Source organism: Lissotriton vulgaris, chromosome 9 (assembly GCF_964263255.1).
Source record: "Lissotriton vulgaris chromosome 9, aLisVul1.2, whole genome shotgun sequence".
NCBI classification, from domain to species: Eukaryota; Metazoa; Chordata; class Amphibia; order Caudata; family Salamandridae; genus Lissotriton; species Lissotriton vulgaris.
In genome coordinates, this window is record NC_141697.1 from 613,915,534 (window position 1) to 613,937,598 (window position 22,065).

The 22,065-nt window shown below is 45.3% G+C and overlaps 1 protein-coding gene across 1 annotated transcript in view; it reads left to right on the plus strand.

The window, feature by feature from the left end:
* The first annotated feature begins 1,242 nt into the window (after positions 1-1,242).
* Positions 1,243-22,065, plus strand: part of LOC147691956 (flavin reductase (NADPH)-like) — a 148,982-nt gene continuing 128,159 nt past the window's right edge. Inside the window, exon 1 of the mRNA XM_086938243.1 lies at positions 1,243-1,456. Coding sequence (XP_086794369.1) covers positions 1,372-1,456 — 85 coding nt within the window. The 5' untranslated portion in view covers positions 1,243-1,371. The remainder of the gene's footprint in view (positions 1,457-22,065) is intronic.

Genomic DNA, 22,065 nt, shown 5'->3' on the forward strand with positions numbered 1-22,065 from the left:
GTTCAGCATGGGTATGGGTTTTGGGGTGCCAGGGGTAATTTTAAGGTACAGGGTAGGTGTGGGTTTTGGGGTGCCATGGGATTAAATTTAGGGTTCAGCGTGGGTATGTGTTTTATAGTGCCAGGGGTAATTTTAGGGTTTAGGGCAGGTGTGGGTTTGGGATGTCAGGGGGCTATTTTAGGGTTCATGGTGGGTATGGGTTATGGGGTGCCAGATGGGAATTTATTGTTCAGCATGGGTATGGGTATGGGTTTTGGGGTGCCTGGGGTAATTTTAAGGTTCAGGGTGGGTTTGGGTTTTGGGGGGCAAGGGGGAATTTATGGTTCAGCATGGGTATGGTTTCTGGGGTGCCAGGGGTAATTTAAGGTTCAGGGCGGGTATGGGTTTTGGGGCTCCAGGGGGTGATTTTAGGGTTCAGGGTGGTATTGGGTTTTGGGGTGCCAGGGGGTAATTTAAGGGTGTGGGGTGGGTATGGGTTTTGGGGTGCCAGGGAGGGATAATTTTAGGGATAGGATGGGTATGGGTTTTGGGGTGCCAGGGGTAATTATAGATTTCAGGGCGGGTATAGGTTTTAGGGTGTGAGGGGGTTAATTTTAGGGTTCAGCGTGGGTATGTGTTTTGGTGTGCCAGGGGTAATTTTAAGATTCAGGGTGAGTATGGGTTTTGGGGGGCAATGCATCAAGCTAACAAAAATGTGTGCTTTAATTGTTGTCCAGTTTCAAATGCAGAATTCACCACATTTTTTTCTCAGCTTGACCTGAGCATTAACCGATCCTGATTATCTGCCATTTGAGCTCCGCCCCATTGATTTACATTAGCCACGCCCCTTCATCTGCCATGTTAGCCCCCCCCCCCCGAAATTAAGACCTAGTTGCGCCCCTGGTTTGCAGTGACTGCATACCTCAGCTGGAAAGTTCTTGCGTCCTGGCTCATTAACCTAGAACTTGTTCATTTTGACAGCTGTTTCGGCTCAAATTATGTATTATTTATTTATCACCTAAAATGTCCATCATACGTGTCGTGTTGGCAAATACGCCAACTTCAAACACCCCTGGATATGCCAACAAACCCTTCTGTAGGCTGCATTGTGCTTCGTTATGGCTTCAACATTTGGAAATTTGGAAGCAAGTTTTGCAACTCTCCCTAGCCTCTTAACTGTAAATATATTGTTCCTTTAAGACCGCGGGTTATGAAATTGCACTCCCCTGAATCCAACTCCCACCCCTAAACACGCCTTAGAGGCGGGTCCCTGACTGCACAGGAAGTAAACCGTACAACATGCTCCTGCCACAGTGAGGGTTGTCTGTTGCTGCAGTACTTCACATCTGGAAAGCCACTTCCCCGAGCCCTGTCACCTCGAGACCGTTCAACATGGCACCCCCGCCTAAAAACATCGTCATCTTCGGAGCCACCGGAATGACGGGGAAGACGATACTGGAGCAAGCCGTCCAAGCAGGTGAGGAGCCGCAGGAACCTTACGTAACACACGCAGACAGCGTCACGGTGGGGGCTGCGGATGCACGTGTTCACGAAAACAAAGCGTGACGTCACTGACGTGGAGTTCAAGGGCACCTCTGTACAAGGTCTTAAATGGAAAAAAAAAGCTGCAAGGCACAGAGACTGGGAATAGCGAGGTGTTCATTACACTAGAAGAGACATGTAGTGCACGTGTAAGGGCGCATTCATTACACAAGAAGAGAAGACAGGTAGTGCAGGTGTTTGGGAGCATTCATTATACAAGAAGAGACAAGCAGTGCACATGTGAGGGAGCAATCATTACACAAGAAGAGACAAGCAGTGCACGTGTAAGGGAGGTAAGCAGTTAGTTGGCAGCGTGGTTGGAAATGAAGATCCTGCTGTATACTCCGGCGTAGCTTAGTCGGTAAGGGGGGGGGGGGGGGGCGTGGGAGGTTGAGCTTCAGATTTCCTGGCAACCAATCTGACATTTAATGTTAAAAACATATTTTACGACAAGCAGGGCCCATGAGAAAGCCTTAAGGGGCAGCGGAAAGGGAAAGGAATGCGGATTGGTATAAGTGCTAAGTGAGAGAAGCACAATTCATATTTAGTAAAAGAACGTTTTTGGGGGAATTTCAAAACAAAGATGTGTGTGTGTTTGTATTTGTCAGTGTATGCCTGCAAAAATTCCAGGTGAAATCCGACAGACTCCTCACCATACCCAAATGAAAGCACCTCTAACCCCTAGTGTATAAAAAAAATGATTTATTAAGGGGGTGTAAACCCCCAAAACGCCCCTGTGTATACTTCAATTACTTGCCATAGAACTGTTCATGTAGCCAGGAGGATCACATGATATGCCCATGATCACACAAGGTGTCAAGTGCCTGAGCGAGGACTTTAGTTTACGACCACAAACTTCTGTTTGCTCATGGAAGCGGTCAGTTCTTGAAATGGAAAAATAGAAGTGCAGGTTCTCTGAACCAGAGTACCTGCTTTTTTCTGAGAAGTGCTGGTACTATCCAATTAAACATATTACGTCACTCTTGAGAAGTGCAGTTACTCTCCCTCTCAAAATAAAAAAGTGGCGGTACTCAGTACTGATCCATTTAAAGTTCTGGTAGTGGTCATTGAAACTGCCATCTGAGCGCTTGTTTCCTCCTCGACGAAAACCTGCTCACATTGCTGAAACAAAAGAGCTGCAGGAATAATTTGTATCTTCAAGGGAGAACGTATTATATTTTATTGTAATTTAATTTACATTGCACTTACTACCCCAGATGAGGTATTTAAGTGCATTATGGTGGGTAGTACGCTACTCCAGAACCTAAGGTTAGTGGTATTTTTGTGGTAATTGTTGGTTATTTTTTGTTATTGGTATTAGTCTTGTCCTCCCAGGAAATTGTTCCATTCAATTTCTCCATTTTATTTATGGGACATTTAAGTTAATAGGAGTTGGGTAAGATCAATAATGTGAGTTGTAAACAGAAGGTTGGAAGAGTAGATAAGCTAAAGGGTCTTCGAACAGAGGAATGTTGGGAGCTCCATTGAAAACAATGGAGTAGCTTGGGCTTCTTTTGGCCGGTAGAAGCCCGGATCTTTAACATTCCAATGTTGTCCTTCACAGCTGTTGCTGTGAACAAAAGCCTCGTTTAGCCTGAGGGGACTTCAATCTCCTCGTGCTCCTTGCGGCCTTTGTCTTATTTGTTAGAACATTCTGCCTGCTAGTGGCGGAATGTTCTGATAGCCTTATAGCCTCTAGAAGTTGGGCTATACTAGCATTAAAGCTGCTCCCTTGTTAATGGCCCTCACCTTCGGCTCGGGCCGTTAACGCTGCAGCTGGACTTTAATGGCCAGTAAAGAGGGCTATAAGGCTTTGTTAGATATTGTTAGAATGCAAGGACTGGTCGCACAGACGGAGGGTTTGTGAGGAGAGGCATGGCTAGTTTACAGAAATATGGTAGAGAGAGAAGCAGACAGGCATGTGACAATGTAGGCTACCCTCTTATAATAAGATATGCAGAGAGAGGATGGAAGGTAAAAAGAGTATTATTTGTTACAAAGGAAATGGAGAAATATAGTGGGAGGAAGAGGACTATATCCAATCTGAGGATGTTGCAAGTGTAGAAATACGGGTTGATTGTTGTCACATGTGGGCAGGTGCTGTCGGCAGGTGCTATATGCTGTTGCTTCTTTGGTTGTTTGGTTTGGTTGTTTGAGTTGGTTTGGTTCTCCTTTGATATTAGTGTCCTGCAGGGGCATCTGTCTCTAGGCAGAGAGGCCACAATTTGAAACGGCACTAGTTTTTGTGAATTGGATCATGTAGATTCTATGATGTATTAAGTTGGCAATAACCAGATCTCAACCATTCTTCTGAGCTTTAAGGGATTCTAATAGCTTTAATCTTTGCTAGGTAGGGAATTCCATAGTTTGATGGCTTGAAGGGAGAAAGTAGTTCCCTCCATAGTTTTCTTCTTGTAAGCGGTAAATATTAAACACTGTGCCATCCTGAAATGTAAGTTCCTCGATTGTGAGTATTTGGTGCTTTTTGATGTTTATCACCATGGCAGTGCCTGTCCTTTCTGAGCTACCAAGCACCACTTCTGGTTTGTAATGTTGGGCCTGCTGGAATATGCTCGAACTGCAAAATAAGCTTACCACATCACTTTTCAGCAGCCGGTGCTTAGCTCCATGTGGCCCGAGTATTCAGCCGTTTTAGCTGAGCGCACAGTGACTCAGCAGAATTCGCCGACAATAACTGAGCAGTTGCCAAGTACCACTGCACTCTGTTAACCCCCTTCTCTGAAGCAACTTTCTAATTTTAAGCGTGCAGATCAGCAATGTTTGGGACTTCCGTAAAATTCTGTTACGTGAAACTCCTGAGCCCACCACTCTTGTGTTAGAAGGACATGGGGCACAGTAGGCATACTCTTTTTACTTTGACAGATATATTTAAGGCATCTTTAGATTCCATGGTTCTTTTAGCTCAATGTGCCATTATAAACAGAGACACCAAATACAATCATTTTGAGGACACTTGGTATGCATAAGATTGATCCTTGTCGTACATTTCACAGAAATGCTGGTAAAACCATGCAAAATATTGTGTCCGGAGCAATTACAAGTGGTTCAGATAGATTCAATAGTTTCCATCCATCACTTTTGTCCTCCCGAAGTGGCAATTAAGTGCAAGAGTTTCATTTGTGAGAGTACTCATAGTTCTATGGGTGGTGTGAAATGTTCCTAAAGCCCAGACCTTTATCTTCAACATATTTGTATTTTTATACTTGTAGTATTATCTTTCTATTTACAGATACTGGAATCCAAAGGTATGTATGCTGTAAAGACTTGGCTGGTTGAACCTCACACATATCACGTGGGGTAAGCTGAGAGCTGTATGGAAGGTCACTACTACAGTAATTATATTTTGATTACACACTGATGTAGAAAATGCTTACGAATTATAAACTTCGTAAGCTGTAATTGCCTGACAGAATTCTGGACTAAAATCACTGCAGCAATTTCTGACTTACTAAAGCTAGACAATGCGCCAATGACGAAAATGATCTTACCGTCTTCGACGATACAGTCATTCAACCTCATAGTTTATTTGTAATGTAATCACAAGTGCAACTTTATGTATAGCCCTCAAATGGATTAACTAGCACCCTCTAAATATTGAGAATTGCTGGACTTTCATCTACTATATGTATGAAATGGAAGCAGCTTTGCAAACAATTAAAGTTTGCTTAGAGAAAAGGCTGTTTAGGTCTCGCTTAAGGCATTGCTTTAGCAATGCTTGTTGGCGAGATATTATGTAGGGGCTTTAAAAAATGCACCCAAAGGCTTTTCTAGGCGGATTGCCTACAGTGCATGTGTACGAGCGCGCGCACATTGCACACCATTTGTCAGCCTGTGAGGCTCTCTCCGCACTCATGCTGGTTTACACTTCAAAGGAATCAGCTCCCCCGCCCCCTCCGCACAATGCCAGAGCTTGTTGTTTACGAGCAACACCCCAGCTGCTTTGCCACCCCCTCCCGTCCTGCTGGCATTCCCCCCTCCCTTCTCGCCCAGTCCTTGTTCCCTGTCACACCACCTTGCCTAGGCCAGACCGTTTGTTCCTATTGGCGAGTCTGTTACCTCGTGAAGCGCATGTGTTTGCGTGTTTTGGGCGAGAACATCACTTGACTGCACTGTATTAATCAATAGAGCCTGTACTTTTTCCGTTACAGACGCTTTTATTTATTGCGCTTCATTAATTTATGAAGCCTTTACTTGTGTTTGCTAGTTGCCGGTATTTTACCTTTTTTTCTAACTGGCTCCTTATTGTTACTTCGTGGTAACAAATTTATTAGTAGACTCTCTTTGTACTGCACCCTCACACACTCTGTTCCCTCACACACAATTACACTCTACTGAATACGACATACACTCCACACCATACCACTCAGTGCCACATAATTATATGCACATAATTAGACTGCGCTCAATGCAACATACACTCCAAATACCACTCAGTGCCACATAATTACACTCCACATAATTACACTCTACTGAATGCAACACACACTCCGCACAATACCACTCAGTGCCACATAATTATATGCTACATAATTACAATGCAACATACACTCCAAACAATACCACTCAGTGCCACATAATTATATGCTACATACCACTCAATGCCACCTAATTACAGGCCACATAATGACACTGCTCTCAATGCACTCTCCGTTATTTTCATATGCAGGTGAACAAATTGTTTAATAAACTTCTTTACTCATTTAGTTGTCTGTTCATTTCATTTAATTCTCATGAATTTTTTTCAGTTTTCATTTTTCATTTTCCTTATTACTTCCATGTAACTGACCTGTACCCTTGTAGTTTTGTAAGCAGGTCTGTGTGCTGTAAAAAAGAATTCTTTTTTACAGCACACAGACCTGCTTACAAAACTACAAGGGTACAGGTCAGTTACATGGAAGTTTCTTCATACACACACGCGTTTATTTATTTATTTTTTCAAACACTGGGACATAAGGTGACACACCAGCTCGAGGTTTTTGCACGCTGGGGAACTTGAGAAATGTGATCTCATTCGCAATTTGATCAGTTTAAGCAAATGTTTGAGCGTTTGACCATTAACATGAATTGCTTGTCTTAAATAAGTCCGGTACACCATTAGTAAAGGAATGTATTTGTTTTCAGATATAAAGTCCCCTGAGGAAGAGCTGTGTAGCTCGAAATGCATCGGGCAATGTATGAATTAATGACAATCATTAAATTACTGAAGTAATAAGGAAAATGAAAAATGAAAACTGAAAAAATGTCATGAGAATTAAATGAAATGAACAGACAACTAAATGAGTAAGAAGTTTATTAAACAATTTGTTCTCCTGCATATGAAAATAACGGAGAGTGCGGATGTGATTGTGAATCTTGTGACACAAGAAACACGCATTGATACTTATACTTCGACCCTGAGGCTCAGAAGGGTACTCACATCACGCACCAACCACACTCCAGAAATTTGTTTCAAAAAAAGTACACCGTCAAAAAACAAAATAGAGTGCGGAGTCAAAGTTCCATTTGGTTGTAACTGCTCTCAATGCAACATACACTCCAAATACCACTCAGTGCCACATAATTACACGCCACATAATTACACTGCACTCAATGCAACATACACTCCAAATACCACTCAGTGCCACATAATTACACGCCACATAATTACACTGCACTCAATGCAACATACACGCCAAATACCACTCAGTGCCACATAATACCAATCAGTGCCACATAATTATATGCTACATATTTACACTGCCCTCAACGCAACATACACTCCAAATACCACTCAGTGCCACATAATTACATGCCACATAATTACACTGCGCTCCATGCAACATACACTCCAAATACCACTCAGTGCCACATAATTACACGCCACATAATTACACTGCACTCCATGCAACATACACTCCAAATGCCACTCAGTACCACATAGTTACACGCCACATAATTACACTGCACTCAATGCAACATACACTCCAAATACGACTCAGTGCCATATAACTACACACCACATAATTACACTATCTATCTATCTATCTATCTATCTATCTATCTATCTATCTATCTATCTATCTATCTATCTATCTATCTATATCTATCTATCGCCCTCAGTCTATCTATCGCTCTCACTCTATCCTATCTATCTATCTATCTATCTATCTATCTATCTATCTATCTATCTATCTATCTATCTATCTATCTATCTATCTATCGCCCTCATTCTATCTATCGCCCTCATTCTATCTATCGTCCTCACTCTATCTATCGCCCTCACTCTATCTATCGCCCTCACTCTATCTATCGCCCCTCACTCTATCAATCTATCTATCTATCGCCCTCACTCTATCTATCTATCGCCCTCACTCTATCTATCTATCGCCCTCACTCTATCTATCGCCCTCACTCTATCTATCGCCCTTACTCTATCACCCTCACTCTATCTATCGCCCTCACTCTATCTATCTATCTATCTATCTATCTATCTATCTATCTATCGCCCTCACTCTATCTGTCTAGCTATCGCACTCACTCTATCTATCTATCGCCCTCTCTCTCGATCTATGTATCGCCCTCACTCTATCTATCTATCGCCCTCACTCTATCTGTCTAGCTAACGCTCTCACTCTATGTATCTATCGATCGCCCTCATTCTATCTGTCTATCTATCGCCCTCACTCTATCTGTCTATCTATCTATTGCTCTCCTTCTATCTATCGCCCTCACTCTATGTATCTATCACCCTCCCTCTATCTATCTATTACCCTCCCTCCCACTATCTATCGCCCTCACTCTATCTATCGCCCTCACTCTATCTATCTACCTCTGTCTATCTATCGCCCTCCCTCTATCTATCACCCTTCCTCTATCTATCACCCTCCCTCCATCTATCTATCTCCCTCACTCTATCTATCGCACTCACTCTATCTATCTATCGCATCACTACAGCATCACTCAGGGGCACCACAACATCACTATGCGCTACCACAGCATCACTATCCGCTACCACAGCATCACTGAACGCTACAGCATCACTCGTCGCCACCACAACATCACTCAGCGCCACCACAGCATCAGTCTGTGCAACCATTCAACAACAACTGGTTCAAATATGTTCTCTCAATGTTTCAAACTTTATTACAAATGTCACAAAAAGATGTTAATATTTCACTTCTGTTCTTAGATTTTCGTCACAATAAAATACACTGAACATAATCTTCACAAAAGTTATTTACAAAAGTTTAAGCTATTGCCATTATAAATTTCAATAACTTGTATTTAAGTATTAATTATTAAACAAAAATTAAAAGCCATTGTTATTTGAAATATCAATACATCTAAGTCACGTAAATACAACACATATTGCATTACAAATGCTATAGGTGTCACATTTGCAAAAGTTAAAAGTATTGGCATTGTAAATGACAAAGCTATTAATTTTGCTATTTTCAAAGCCAAAACATAAATAAAAAAATTGTCATTTACAATACCAATAGCTCAAACTTTCCTAATGCAAGACCTATTGCATTGCAAATGCTTGTTTTATAGGAAATGGGTGTAGGAGGCTCTCTCAGTATATAGTGTCCACCTATGGTGAGGCATTGTGCACTGAGTCCAGGCAACTATTTGTGATAGTGTTTAGGTCCCTGAAACCCAGAGCTCTCAAGGGGCAGCTGTGGAGAGCAGCTAAGGCTTATTCAGGAGGGGTGTAAAGCAAGTGCATGTACGACTATAGTCAGCCAATACGTTTTCAAAAGAAAGAACCACACCAGGTGAGTATAAAAATACTTAGTATGTATTAGTACACACTAGACACTAACTTGGTATATCTCCTGCCCAGAAAAATCAATTATAAGACATACATTGGAAATTGGTAAGTAGCATAAGAAAACACATAGGGACCAACCTGGGGGCCAAACCATATGCTAGACTAGTGGGATATGAGATAGGTACCAAAACGGGACAAGTACCCAAGGATGGAGGACCTCCGAGGAAACACGGAATCACCTAAGGTGAATAGCCAGGGACCCCAAGGCGACCGGGTGCAGAGTGGTTGCACAGGGTCAAATGTCCATAGGATAACACTGGGTAAGTCACGGTTGGAATTTTACAGTTCTAGGATCCTTCTCAAAGGACTCTAATGGAACAACTTGGATCAAGGGAGGTTGGAGAGCCACCCCACCTGTGTAAACCCCAGGAACCAGGATACCTACACCAGGTAGCCTAGGTGCATAGGAATGAAGTGAGTCGGAAACGCCCGTAGACGCCAATGGAGGTACATGAAAGATGAGCAGCAGCGGTGTCTCGTGGAGCAAGCAGGTGGAATCAAGATGAGGAATCCAAATGAGAAGAACCTGAAAGCCGAGGGGACAGAGTCCAAGCCTCCCAGAGGTGATCAGACGCACAAAATCAGCCTTGGTTGGAGGTTCTTGCTGTAGCACGGTGAGAATGAAGCTGCAGCTGTGGAGCCCAGGTCACGATGCAGGAGCACAGGAGCCATCCATGAGCTGTCCTACCCCAGTCAACGAGTGTAGGAAAGTCAGTGGCTGACAGGACCACCAACAAGCCTTGGCAAACAACGGTTTGTGGGAGAAGATGCTGTGTTACAGATCAACAACTTCTGTGGGACTAACCTAGCAAGGGTAAGTCAGGGGCGGCCCTCCGCACACAGGAGAGCCAGCAGGAATTGATGGACCCTCCTCGAGGACCCTCTGGCAAACACAGGGAGTTGCAAGGAAACCTCAACAGCACACAGGAGATGAAGGCCCACGATGCAGAGGATGCAGGCAGGACATCGTTCTTGGAGCTGTGCAGTGCTGGAGGCTGGGGCTTCTTGAAGCTTGAAGATCTTTTGTGAAGAGAGCCAACAAGCCTTGGTAACATCAAACAGACAGGGTGCACAGGGAGGCTGTTCATATCAGGTGGAGAGGGATTACAGTCACCCAAGTTGGAAGTAAGAGTGGTCCGGCCTCCAGAGAACCAACAAACCACACCTGTGTTACAAAGCCGGGTGATATCCATGGGACAACAGGATCTGCAAACCAGTCGACGTAAAGGTGCCTGCGGATGCCGGAGAGTGACTCCTTCACTCCAAGGGAGATTCCTTCTGGCTGGGATGCAGGCTTGGTGGTTTGGAGGATGCACGGCCACAGAGTTGCAGAACTTGGGGAAAAGCACAGGGACGAAGATGCATCAGGAGTCTTCCCACCGAAGCGGTCTTGTAGGTCCTGGCTTCAAGAGCAGCAGAGTTTCTTTGTCCGCCAACAGAAGAGTCTTTGGACCATCTTCTGACGACAGGTAGTAGGATCTAGAAGTTTTTGTTGGGACTTACCTAAGGACCCACCCTCAGGGGAGCTATTTAGTAACCCTAAAAAGGGGAAGGATCTCTTCACTAGTGACCCACCTATCATAGGGGGTCAGGGACGCTGCTCAGCTGTCCTAGCCAGTAAGATGATCACAGGGGCCAAGATTCAACATGGCAGAATCAAGTGGCCACCTTGAGGAGCTCTGGGCACCTCCCTAGGGAGGAGCTGGACAGGGCGATGGACACTCCCCTATCCTTTGTGTGGTTTTACGCCAGAGTGGGAGCTAAAGGCTCTTGAACTGGGAAAAACTAGTTTATGCATGGAGATCACCAAATGTCCCTCTCAATGCAGTCTGGTGGTGCCCGGTAGCACCCCCAACCCTACCTAATTCTAAAGGAGAGGTGGCCACTGGTGACACCTGTCCTTCGCAGGAAATCCTTTAAGCTTAACTTGGGCAGGGATATCTGATCAGCAGGGGGGCAGAACACTTTCTAGGGTCGGCAGCAGTGCAGGGTGGCAGGCAGACCCTGTAAGGCTACACAGGTGGGTATTGGGGGTCCTCTAAGGAGCCCCCCCAGTGAATGGTATCATGGAACTAACACTGGAATCAGAGTAGTTGCATTATTCCAGCATGTTTGATACCAAATATGACCAGGTTAAGGGCAGCCGTTATGTAGTTGGACAACTCGACTTACCAGTGCCCACCAAATACCTTATAATGGCAGTACTGCACTTACAAAGCCCAGAGAATGGAGTCCGAGGTTTGTTGGGTTACCTAATGCAGGAGTACCCATACACTTCTAACCATGCACTCTGCCCTTGGACTGAAGGGCCTATCTTTGGGGTGACTTATAGGTTAAAAGTGCAGTTAACGGGATCTAAGGAAAACCTTATATCCAAAGTGAAAGGTGCAAGCATCATTTCACGCAGACTGCAATGGCAGCTCTGCAGGCACAGTTTGCATGAGCTCCGAAGGGTGGCATAATCCATGCTGCAGCCCAGAGGAGACCCCTGATGTACCAATGCCCTGGTTACCTCAGTACCATATAGTAGGGACTTATAATGGTCCCCAGTATTCCAATTGTGGCATGTACAAAGTACTTTTAAAAAAAATCTATTTATTGCATTTTGGATTATACACAGAAGCTCTACCATGCAAGGTAGTACATTTAGTTACACTACCAAAAACAAATCATAACAAAACAAAATCAATAACTCTTATCAACATAAAACATAATTTTATTACATAGCATTCTCCATGCATCTTTACTTGTATTATACCTTCACAGCGCCAGTACAGTTAGCTATAGCTTTTCTAACCCGGTTCATTCTGTGAGTCTGCTGATGCCCTCTGATATAGGAATTGTCTCAGTGGCTCCCATATGCTATTGGGCCTTGATGATGTTGGTAATTCCTCTGCCCATAATTCCAAATTGTCTTTGCAATACACCAAATCCTTAAGCCAGTGTTCAACGACCAGTGTGCGTTTCCCTCCCAAGTTATGGCAACCCTGCGCTTAGCCAATAGCAGCGCTTTGCTTATGAATTTTCCTATGACCCCCTCTCATGTGGAACACAACATAGTAAGCATACCAAAGGAGTACATTGTATTTCCAACCCAGATCTCTGCGCCAATTCCGCACCACATTCCTCCAGAAACAGGCCACCTTTCTACACTGCCACGCAAGTTGCAGAAAGTCTGCCACCAAGTGACCGCATCTTTCGCACTGATTAAAGACATGCAACCCATATCGGTACAGTCGCCCTGGCATGTAGTATACTTGGTGTATGTATTCGAACTGAATAATACGTACATTTCAATTTGGAGTCAGTTTACCAGTTAGACCACATGTGTTCCATTTCTGAGAGTGAGATCAACTGTTCATTCCATCTCTCATGACTCTTGTCTGAGCTAACAATTGTTCCATCCCGAATTGCCCTATACAGTTTAGTGATTAATTTCATCTTAGTGGGGGTGGTTATTAACAATTGCAATGAATGGAGGGTTGGGGGCTCGGCGGGGTAGGTATTATAATGTGATTTGATGGCTTGTCGAAGTCTATGAAACGCGAACCGAAACAGAATTGTAGGGTTACTGACAGGGCACAAGTCCTAAAAAAAGAAGTGGGGGGACTCTCCAAGGTAGGCGTGGTCAAAGGAAGTGACAACACGACAGGAAGTGACATCACATGTAAGGCAGAGCTATCATTTGCATATATTGCAAGATTTAACAATTGAAGCTGCTTGGTACTTAAGCCTGTGACTTAAGGTCCCTGTATGGAGGAATTAGCAGTTTACAGATAAATACAGACAGAAAACAATGTGTTTACTGTCTACTGTCTACATTAATTTGGTCATCTCCCGAATAGGCAGATTGCATAATGAGCCTCGGGAATAGAACTGCACAGTTTTTAACACTGCCCTCTGTTGTGCACAAGTCCAATAAGAGCCTAGTTGTCTCAGCCCCTCCAGGTGACTTCCTCTGGCCTAGGAGATGTCATGGGTGTAGCCTGTAGTATGGTCATACCAAAACAAGCCAGTTGTGGCGCATAGATGCAACCCAGATTTTCAGGGAAATCTCAGCGTTTCCTTTTTAGGTCTGTCTTTCTATGAACATACCTGTGCTGCACTTCATTTAAGCATTGAGGTGTCCCACTAGCTTTGCGTTCTGCTAAAGGTTTCAAAGCTCTACCTGGGGCCGGTTCTAGGATTTGCGAGGCCCTGGGCTGAAAGGGCACGTGCAAGGCCCCCTCTAATTTACATAAGTGGCCCCTTGCAAGGAAACCCTTCACAGACACTGTGTGGGCCCCATTGTCCAGCATTTTGGCGCCCCCACAGTTTTAACTTTTACTCCACAAGCATTTCTCACACCTTCATAGGTGTGAGAATTGATTGTGGTCTAAAAGTTAAAACTGCACTAAGACTACTTGCACGAGAAAGACAAACTTTTAGCATGATCCCTCAGAGGGTGCATGAAGTATGTTTCTTAAGCTGTGGGTTTCCGGCGACCAGTTCACTTATACAGCACGTCTTTAGCGCCACAAAACAAAAGGGAAAACATGTTTCTTTGTGTCTCGAACCATGACACTTCACTTTCCTTTTCTCACGAAAAAATACTTCACCTGGTCTTTGTGATTAATGCAAACATTATCTGTCCATGGTGTACACAACTAAGAGATGGTACGACAGGACCACCCAGGCCTTTAAGGTTGTCACATTAAGGATGTAACAAGAGACTGGCTAACCTGGCCCTACTCATAGCAAAGTGCATCCCCACTTGAAGTCCAAAGTTCCACCTTCCCTGGCTTCATGGAACTAGGACGTTCTCAGGTGGGCTGGCACCAAGAGCCATGTGCTGCATGTAGAATAGGCCATGGGACTCTGCAAGCACCCCTTAGCAGAGAATTGGCACTCACTTCAGAAAGACCTAAAAACAACTCTATCTGAGAGATCTCTCCCAAGAAGAACGCGCTATGCACCACATAAGATCAATGCACCCATCTATTTGCATCTCCAAGATCTGAGACAGTTACCCTATTGCTTGACAGCGGTGACCTATTTTCCCACGTCGCCCTGTTCTCCTCACAGTCTTAATAATGTTTAGCTCTTTCTACCTTGTGATCGCACCCCTCCCCTCCTCCCTCCTCCCCCCTCCGTCCCCGCCAAGTTCAACATTCAAACTGTTTATTTTCAGAGCAACAGAGTAGTTCCTGATTGGGACGAGTTAAAGGCCATAATGTTAATCGCTTCGTACATGTTATTAGCATAACTTAGTTCCACACTCGATCTACGAGCAGGCAGCAGCTGAGGCCGGGAGTGGAGTCTCGAGTCTCGAGCAGGGAAGTCTGGAGTGGGAGGCGGAGGCAGGTCAGGCAGCAGGCAAGGATGGACGCGGTCTTGATGGAAAAGGGTGGACGGCGTTTTGATTGAGCTGGGTCGACGGCGTCCACCCTGGAAAACCCACGAAAATAAGTGGGGGGATGCCGTCCACCCGCGTGGTACCCTGACTCGTGCCCTGGTTCTCACTATCAAGAGAGCAGGAATTTGGTGCCAGACGTCAAAGCCAGAAAGCCATGATTGCCAAAGAGGGGCCAGACGAAGCAGCAAGGCCATGTTTGAAAAGGGATAGACCCCTGCCAGCTTCTTGATTGGACTGGAAACACACCCCCATAAGTAGCTGAGATAGTGCTGGGGACCCTTCCTCTACCGACTCTGGGTGCCTTGTCATTGACTCGTGCGATGCACTGATGTGTGCTTTGACATCCACATTTGAGCAATTATACTGTGCTGACTGAGGAATGCGCAGTATATCTGCTCAATAAATGGTTTGTTACTTTGGGAAGGGTTTGGTTGACCTATGCCCCTCAGACATGCACAGTCCAGGCACTTACCTACAGAGTGTATGTTTTTAAGCAGCAATATGTAGCTAGATTGTGTTTTTGTACAGTACTCTAAGCTCCGTAGGTAGATCGTGCCTCGGCCTCCATCCTCCTCTTGCCATCAGGAGCCTGGAGAGTACTTGGAGAAGGCTGACCCACACAGTTTTGGGATGAGATATGTATGTGATATGCAAATCTTTTGCAGAGAGATGCCTCCTCTTTCTCTGAGGGTGGGAGACAAATAAATGAAACTGAAGTGGGAGATCTGCAACATGTCCTTGTCCTCTTCATAGAACACAATGGTCCTGTTGCAACAAGGTTGGTATGAGATAATTCGAAATCTCTGAGTCTCAGACTTGAAGTGAGACAGTCAGTGAGAAATGCGGAGGAATGGCTGAGCAGGATCAAGCAATCAGGGGAATTGTAAGTGTGCTACTCACCTGTGAGGGTCTCAAGGCGCTGGTGGGGGGAAGGGTGAGGGGGGTGCAATCTGTCTAACCGAAGAGAGGATTCTATATCAGCCTCTGTAGGATGTGATTATATACATTGGTTTTATATATTACGGTAGTTGAGATTTATACTGCAAAATGTGTCATATGTTTCTTCTGCCCTATTAAGAGTATATGTATGGATTTAGAATTTCTACAGGAGTGTACATACTCTGTAAAAGGGATGAGTTGGGCATCTGCCAACACAGGAAATGTCCTGCATCCGCCAAACCCTTTATAACATCCAAAGAGCAAAAATGACTACATTGCAGGCGGACCCACTACACAAGGACATGGCTACCAATGGTGCAGCAGGTGTAGTGACAATGGGGCTCAACGCTGTGAAGGAAACACTCCACATAATTATTATTATTTCTATGTTGGCATTAGGGTCCAGGCACCCTTGCTGGGCCACGATAACCATATCTGATGTCCAACTATTTCATTTAGCAACCTAGTATAGGTCAGAGTTGGAGCCTTGGTTCTCTATACTCCTTGGACATACGTACCCGGTTCTAAACGTTGTCACTCGAATAATGCAAATCTGCTGCTGCACATTTTCCACATAATTTCTGATTTACTGCATTGGTCACACAATCCGTCATCTGTTTAATAATCTGCAGACTTGAACAAAGAAAATGCGTCTAGCCGGGCAGTGGAAGGCCCTATGCAGATGTTGGCTGGTCGCCTTTCAGTTGCTTATTACTGTATTTAAATGGTACACTTGTACTAATTGTGTGAAACATTTGCCCTAACAGTGTTAAAATGTAAAAAAAATTGCAAAATTATGAAATAACAGCATCACAAAATGTGCCACATTACCTTACATGATGTGCTTTTCTTGCAAATTGTTTTAGTCAAAAAAGTGTGGTTGACAATTGAAAACCCGCTGTCCCTGGATGACTCTTTATAAAGTGCGTCAAACAAGTCCAGAAAGGTTTACACACGCATCTCACAAAATATGCAGTGTAATCAACTATGTTTGAAAGATCTCATTTTTTTACGTTCATACGTGAGTAGGCCTTGTAGCCCAGTTTTGCTCTGACTTCTGGCTCTTTTATCGCTGTTTTTATAATTAAATAAACAAGACTGCAAGGACCACAATGCAACAGAAGATCCTGGAGTGAATAAACTAATCACGCACAGACCTTGAAAACTTCAGAACTCATGCTGTTTAAGGGCCCATGAAGGTTTTAAGAATAGGCTTCTGCGACAGCAAAGTAAATACAAATATACAAAGAATCTCAAAATGACAATACATTGTTGATTTCCTAAAATGCCACCTGTTGATTTCCCAGCAGTGGTTTAAATGGTGCACTCCTTGTTTAACTTGCTCCCTGCATTTGAGCAGCTCTGGCATAAGCCGCCTATAGATTGCCCTGAACCCTCGTTTCTTTCCACCTGCTGTTTGAAGTGCATGTTTAACAGCTACTTGAACCCCTGTATTTCTTCCCAACCAGTTCAATATTCTGCATAGCGTCCACCAGCCCCTGCTGCATGCAGGAGGAGATTCTACAATCGCTGTGTTGATATCTCCCTTGAGACAGTGTCTGTTTGTTTACACGGGCGAGGTGTTAAAAATGTAGCACTCTCACAGACAGTTTTATATTGATCTTGTCTGTGCAGTTTGGGTTCATCCTAGTGCATTCATTGGACTACAGTGCGAGAGTATGGCAGGAGGCATGGTGTCGTTAACCCTCCCCCTCCCGCTACCAGTCCAGGGGCCCCCGGTCCTACCGCAGTTCGGAGGGGCTGGTCTGACTGGTGTTATTCACCAGTCTTTGAAGGTAGCCTGGAGGTGTGACCTTTGCTTGGTGCATTTCCAGCCTGCCTTTCACACCTCATTTAGGTTGATGAAGGGGATGGCAGGAGCCTGCCGCCCATCAGACTGGCACCGGCGCCATGGAGAGCTGGGCCACCCTTTGTCTGAACTGACACCTGAGGAGCTATTGATGCTGGCTGATGGGAGCACAGTAAGGTGTAAGGGAGTGGGGGCGACATACCGACTCAAAGTAATTTACAAACGAGGGAGGCGACTGTCTGCCGGGGGGGGGGGGGGGGGGGGGGGGGGCGCGGAGGGGGGCTCATGGCCGGGAGAGGAGTCTCGAGTCTCGAGCAGGGAAGTCTGGAGTGGGAGGCGGAGGCAGGTCAGGCAGCAGGCAAGGATGGACGCGGTTTTGATGGAAAAGGGTGGACGGCGTTTTGATTGAGCTGGGTCGACGGCGTCCACCCTGGAAAACCCTCGAAAATAAGTGGGGGGATGCCGTCCACCCGCGTGGTACCCCGACTCGTGCCCTGGTTACTGATGTACTGTAAGGTCTCTGCAGTGTGAAACATTCCTTCCGGATACAGGTCCTGCATTGTCTGCATACCCGCCTCCCGGAGCAGGCGGACCGCCCCCATCTCATGCGTCACAGATAGCACTGCATGATGCTACAACGGTATCGCCGGGACGTATATTGGTAATTTGTTGGCCCGTCGTCCTATCGTCTGCCATGCCGCTACTGTGGTATCTATTGTATTTTTTTCCGTTTTCGGGACTGCAAGTTTCGTGTGTGTAAGTATACTATGTAGTGGGGTGGGGGAGGCATCTCCATTTTCCACAGCAACATGTGGAATGCATTCGTGTGATTTGTACCAAAAGTATGCATATTGTGCTTCAGCACTCAGATAGTAAACATAGAAGTCTGGAGCGATAAATCCTCCTTTACTGTAATCTAGTGTTACAGTTGCCCAGCTCACACAGGCCTGTTTACCCCCCCAGACCAACCAGAGGAGCGCTGTTCGTAAAGTGCTAAAAAACTCTTTGTCAACGGAATTGGGATATTAGAAAAGTGATACAAAAAACGCGGCAACACAACCATCTTCGTGAGTACAATGCGATCCACAAGAGAGAGCGGCAGGGTGACCCAACTTTCGACTTGCTGGTCTAGAGTGCTCCAGGCCCGGCCATAGTTTTCTTGTATGACCACGACTGGATCACGGTGGACCCAGATCCCTAGGTATGTGACCGGGTCCGCTGTCCAAACCAATGGATATTCCATAGCTGGTTGGGTGTGTTTTCTGTCAGAGGAATAATAATGGATTTATCCCAGTTCACAGCCAGACCTCCTAGCAGCCCAAACCTGACGTATTCTCGCAGTAGCTGCAGTAAATATCGTGAGGGTTCCCTAACAAAGGTGTACAAAGTACTTATCACACAATTTAGAGATAGTGCACTGCCACTGGTGTCCTGATCAGCAGGATCCCAGTGAACTACAGTCCAAACACACTGACACGAGGCAAAAAGTAGGGGTATCTATGCCAGAAAGATCAACCATCCTATAATGGGGACCATTGTTTGTTTAATTATAAGCAATTAATTATGCTGAATAATAACTTTGATATATATGTATAAAGATGCTCTGTTACTGCTGATGCAGCTGTGTATACATGTGTCTGCTCTTGTGCCAAATGAAAACAAAACATAAAATGTACACTGATGATCATCTGAAGAGGCCTGGGGATTTATAGTGAGGAAACTGCAGAAAGGGATATAGAGGGCCACGGCCGTAGCTAATCTCTACCCAGAAGAGGGTGGAATCAGAGACCTGTGTTACTGGTTTCCCAAGGACCACTGAAAGAACAAGAAGGCCTGAAGGTACTGACCTGAGCACACCCATTATTGAACTGGGTTACCTGCACCGGAGCCCTGATTCATGCTGCACAGAACTCTAACCTAAAAAGGAACCGGCCTAGATTCATGAAAGAAGGAGCACGTGGGAGGAATGGAAAGGGTGGGCCGGAATCCCGAGGCGCCATAGCCCAAGTGCCAGAGTTCTCATTGTACCTGCTGTTATGGTATGGGTGGTATCCCATTTTAAGTGTACGTATATAAGTATGTTTCATATCTGAGTAAAGCAGAGGGCGGGGCATTCATTCATTGTGCTGCTGGTTGGTTGTTGTGTTCTGAGTTTATGCACCCCGCACTACCTCCCTGAGAAGCCAGTGACTGTTCGCCATTAATACCTGTGAGAGTAAAGTGCTGAAGTGGCTGTACTTGGCCCAGTTTGCAGAGCCCTGGGAGGACAGACCCCGGGACATATGGGTGAAACTATCCCAGCCTCCAAGGCTGAGGCCCTGTAGCCCCTGCATGCCCAGTGGCCCGCAAAATGGGTTCTGACAATACTAAATGTACTCCTGCGGGGCAATCTGTATTTCTTTTGTCGCTTTCTCTAATGAAGCCATGTCAAGTGGCTTAGCCCATTGTCCATCTTTGTGTTTAACTTAGTGGCCCAGCTGGGACTTTTTGTAACAGGTTCCTATCGTGATAATGCGGCTCTTCTGCTTCAGATCATGTAGGATCCTTCTTTAGTCTTGCCAAGGTTACAGGTCAGCTGCAGGATGGGAATTAGTATTAGGGCAGAGTTCAATACTCAGTAACCAGACTCAACTTATACCACTACCAGCAATTCCACACTTATATCATGCACATTTTTCCACAGAATCGTCACCCCTCGGATTGAGTCAAACACACTGAACCACAAAGTCCTATGATGCAGCAATGTCTATTTCTCTAAACTCCTTTTCAGGTCTGGCTCATGAATGTCTCATACCAGTATTTCCATAGGTCAAGTTCTAATAGAGGTAACCTGGACAGTGACGTCAGAAGTGTAATTGTCAACTTTGCAATTGGTTGAGCTGCTATGGTCATGCTTCAGCTGTGGAGTTTTGTCCTGCACAAAATCAGACTAACATTCAAATTATGTTTTCATTGGTTTTGAAATATGTATTGCACAGGTATTAACAATCGGAATGTTCACTGAAAGGTGACAGTCAGATTCAGGCAAGTTTCTTACCTGTTTTTGCACATCCCAAAATAATGATCATTTCCATGGGCTGGTTGTGTCTGAACTTTGCATTGTTGGACTTGTAGTTTGGCTTTTAACATTCTAAGCTTAAAAATTGCACCATGTACAGTTTGCTGTGCAAAAAAGAAATGAAAGGCTGAAGTTATGTCACTCATGCCATAGAGCACATCGTCGTTTTCCCTACTATTGGATTTCACCACGTGCCCCACTGTACATCCATAATGCATGGAGCCATGTGCACATGAACTGTGCATCACATTGGGCTCACCTAAGGCAGAACAGCCAGGATTCCTCTTGAAGCGCATCACCTCATGGTCCCTTAAGGCAAATCACCCAGTGCTCCCCTAGAAAGCATTGCACTATGTTCAGTGGTCGAAGTGCATTAAAAAAAGTATGGGAACTGTGATACTGTGCGCAAAAGGGGCAGGGTGAGTGAGCATGGTGGCAGAGTCAAAGGCATGGCTAAAAATATATATATGTGTGTGAACAAGGGCTAGTGGTGCCCGAAATGCGTAGCAAGGAAACAGCAATAAATATTTGTGGCAGAAGAAGCTCTGGGAACGCTACGAGAAGACAAGGGACTTCTGGTGACTTATATATATATATTCCTCAAAGCAATGAAGAAGAGAGGCCACAGCAGGGGAAACAGTGGAGGCACCTTTATTAGCAGCAACACACCCGGTATGGCGAATGCATTTCGGCGTCTGTATCGCCTTCATCAGCGCCGGGGGTATGAGTCAGGATGCGGGCTTCCATCTGGGGAAAAATGCCCTGCCCCATCCTGTTAAGTAATGCACAAGTCCGCCCCCAAGGTAAGTAGTCCTTGCATGCACTTCCTGTGAGTAACCTGTTGTCTGGTTACTACAAGTCCCAGAATGCCTTTGTTTGATGTGGGTCAGTGTTGTGGGGGTGGATGTTATGCCAGATGACTTTCGGCCCCTAATTCGAGTGTATTCGCCAAATATCGCCGCCTCCTCAGCTCCGCAACCGCAGCAACCCCCTTGCCACGGGTCAAACTGCAGCGGGGGCAGGGTCGGAAGTCCAACTAGCCCAACGTGCCTTCAATGAAAACAGCACCGCCTTATCTTTTCCCAGGCATGGAGGTGGGCTTCAGTCATTCCGTTACCACGTATTTGAGCAAAATTCCACCGAAGCGGACACCAGTCGTTGCTGAAGCCAACTTGAAACTGCAGGGGCCTCCTAAAGCGCGACTCTGGTACTCACGCTGTGTAAATGAAAAGAACTCCTCCAAGCAATGAAGAGAGGCCACAGCAGGGGAAACAGTGGAGGCACCTTTATTAGCAGCAACACACCCGGTATGGCGAATGTATTTCGGCGTCTGTATCGCCTTCATCAGCGCCGGGGGTATGAGTCAGGATGCGGGCTTTAATCTGGGGAAAAAATGCCCTGCCCCATCCTGTTAAGTAATGCACAAGTCCGCCCCCAAGGTAAGTAGTCCTTGCATGCACTTCCTGTGAGTAACGTGTTGTCTGGTTACTACAAGTCCCAGAATGCCT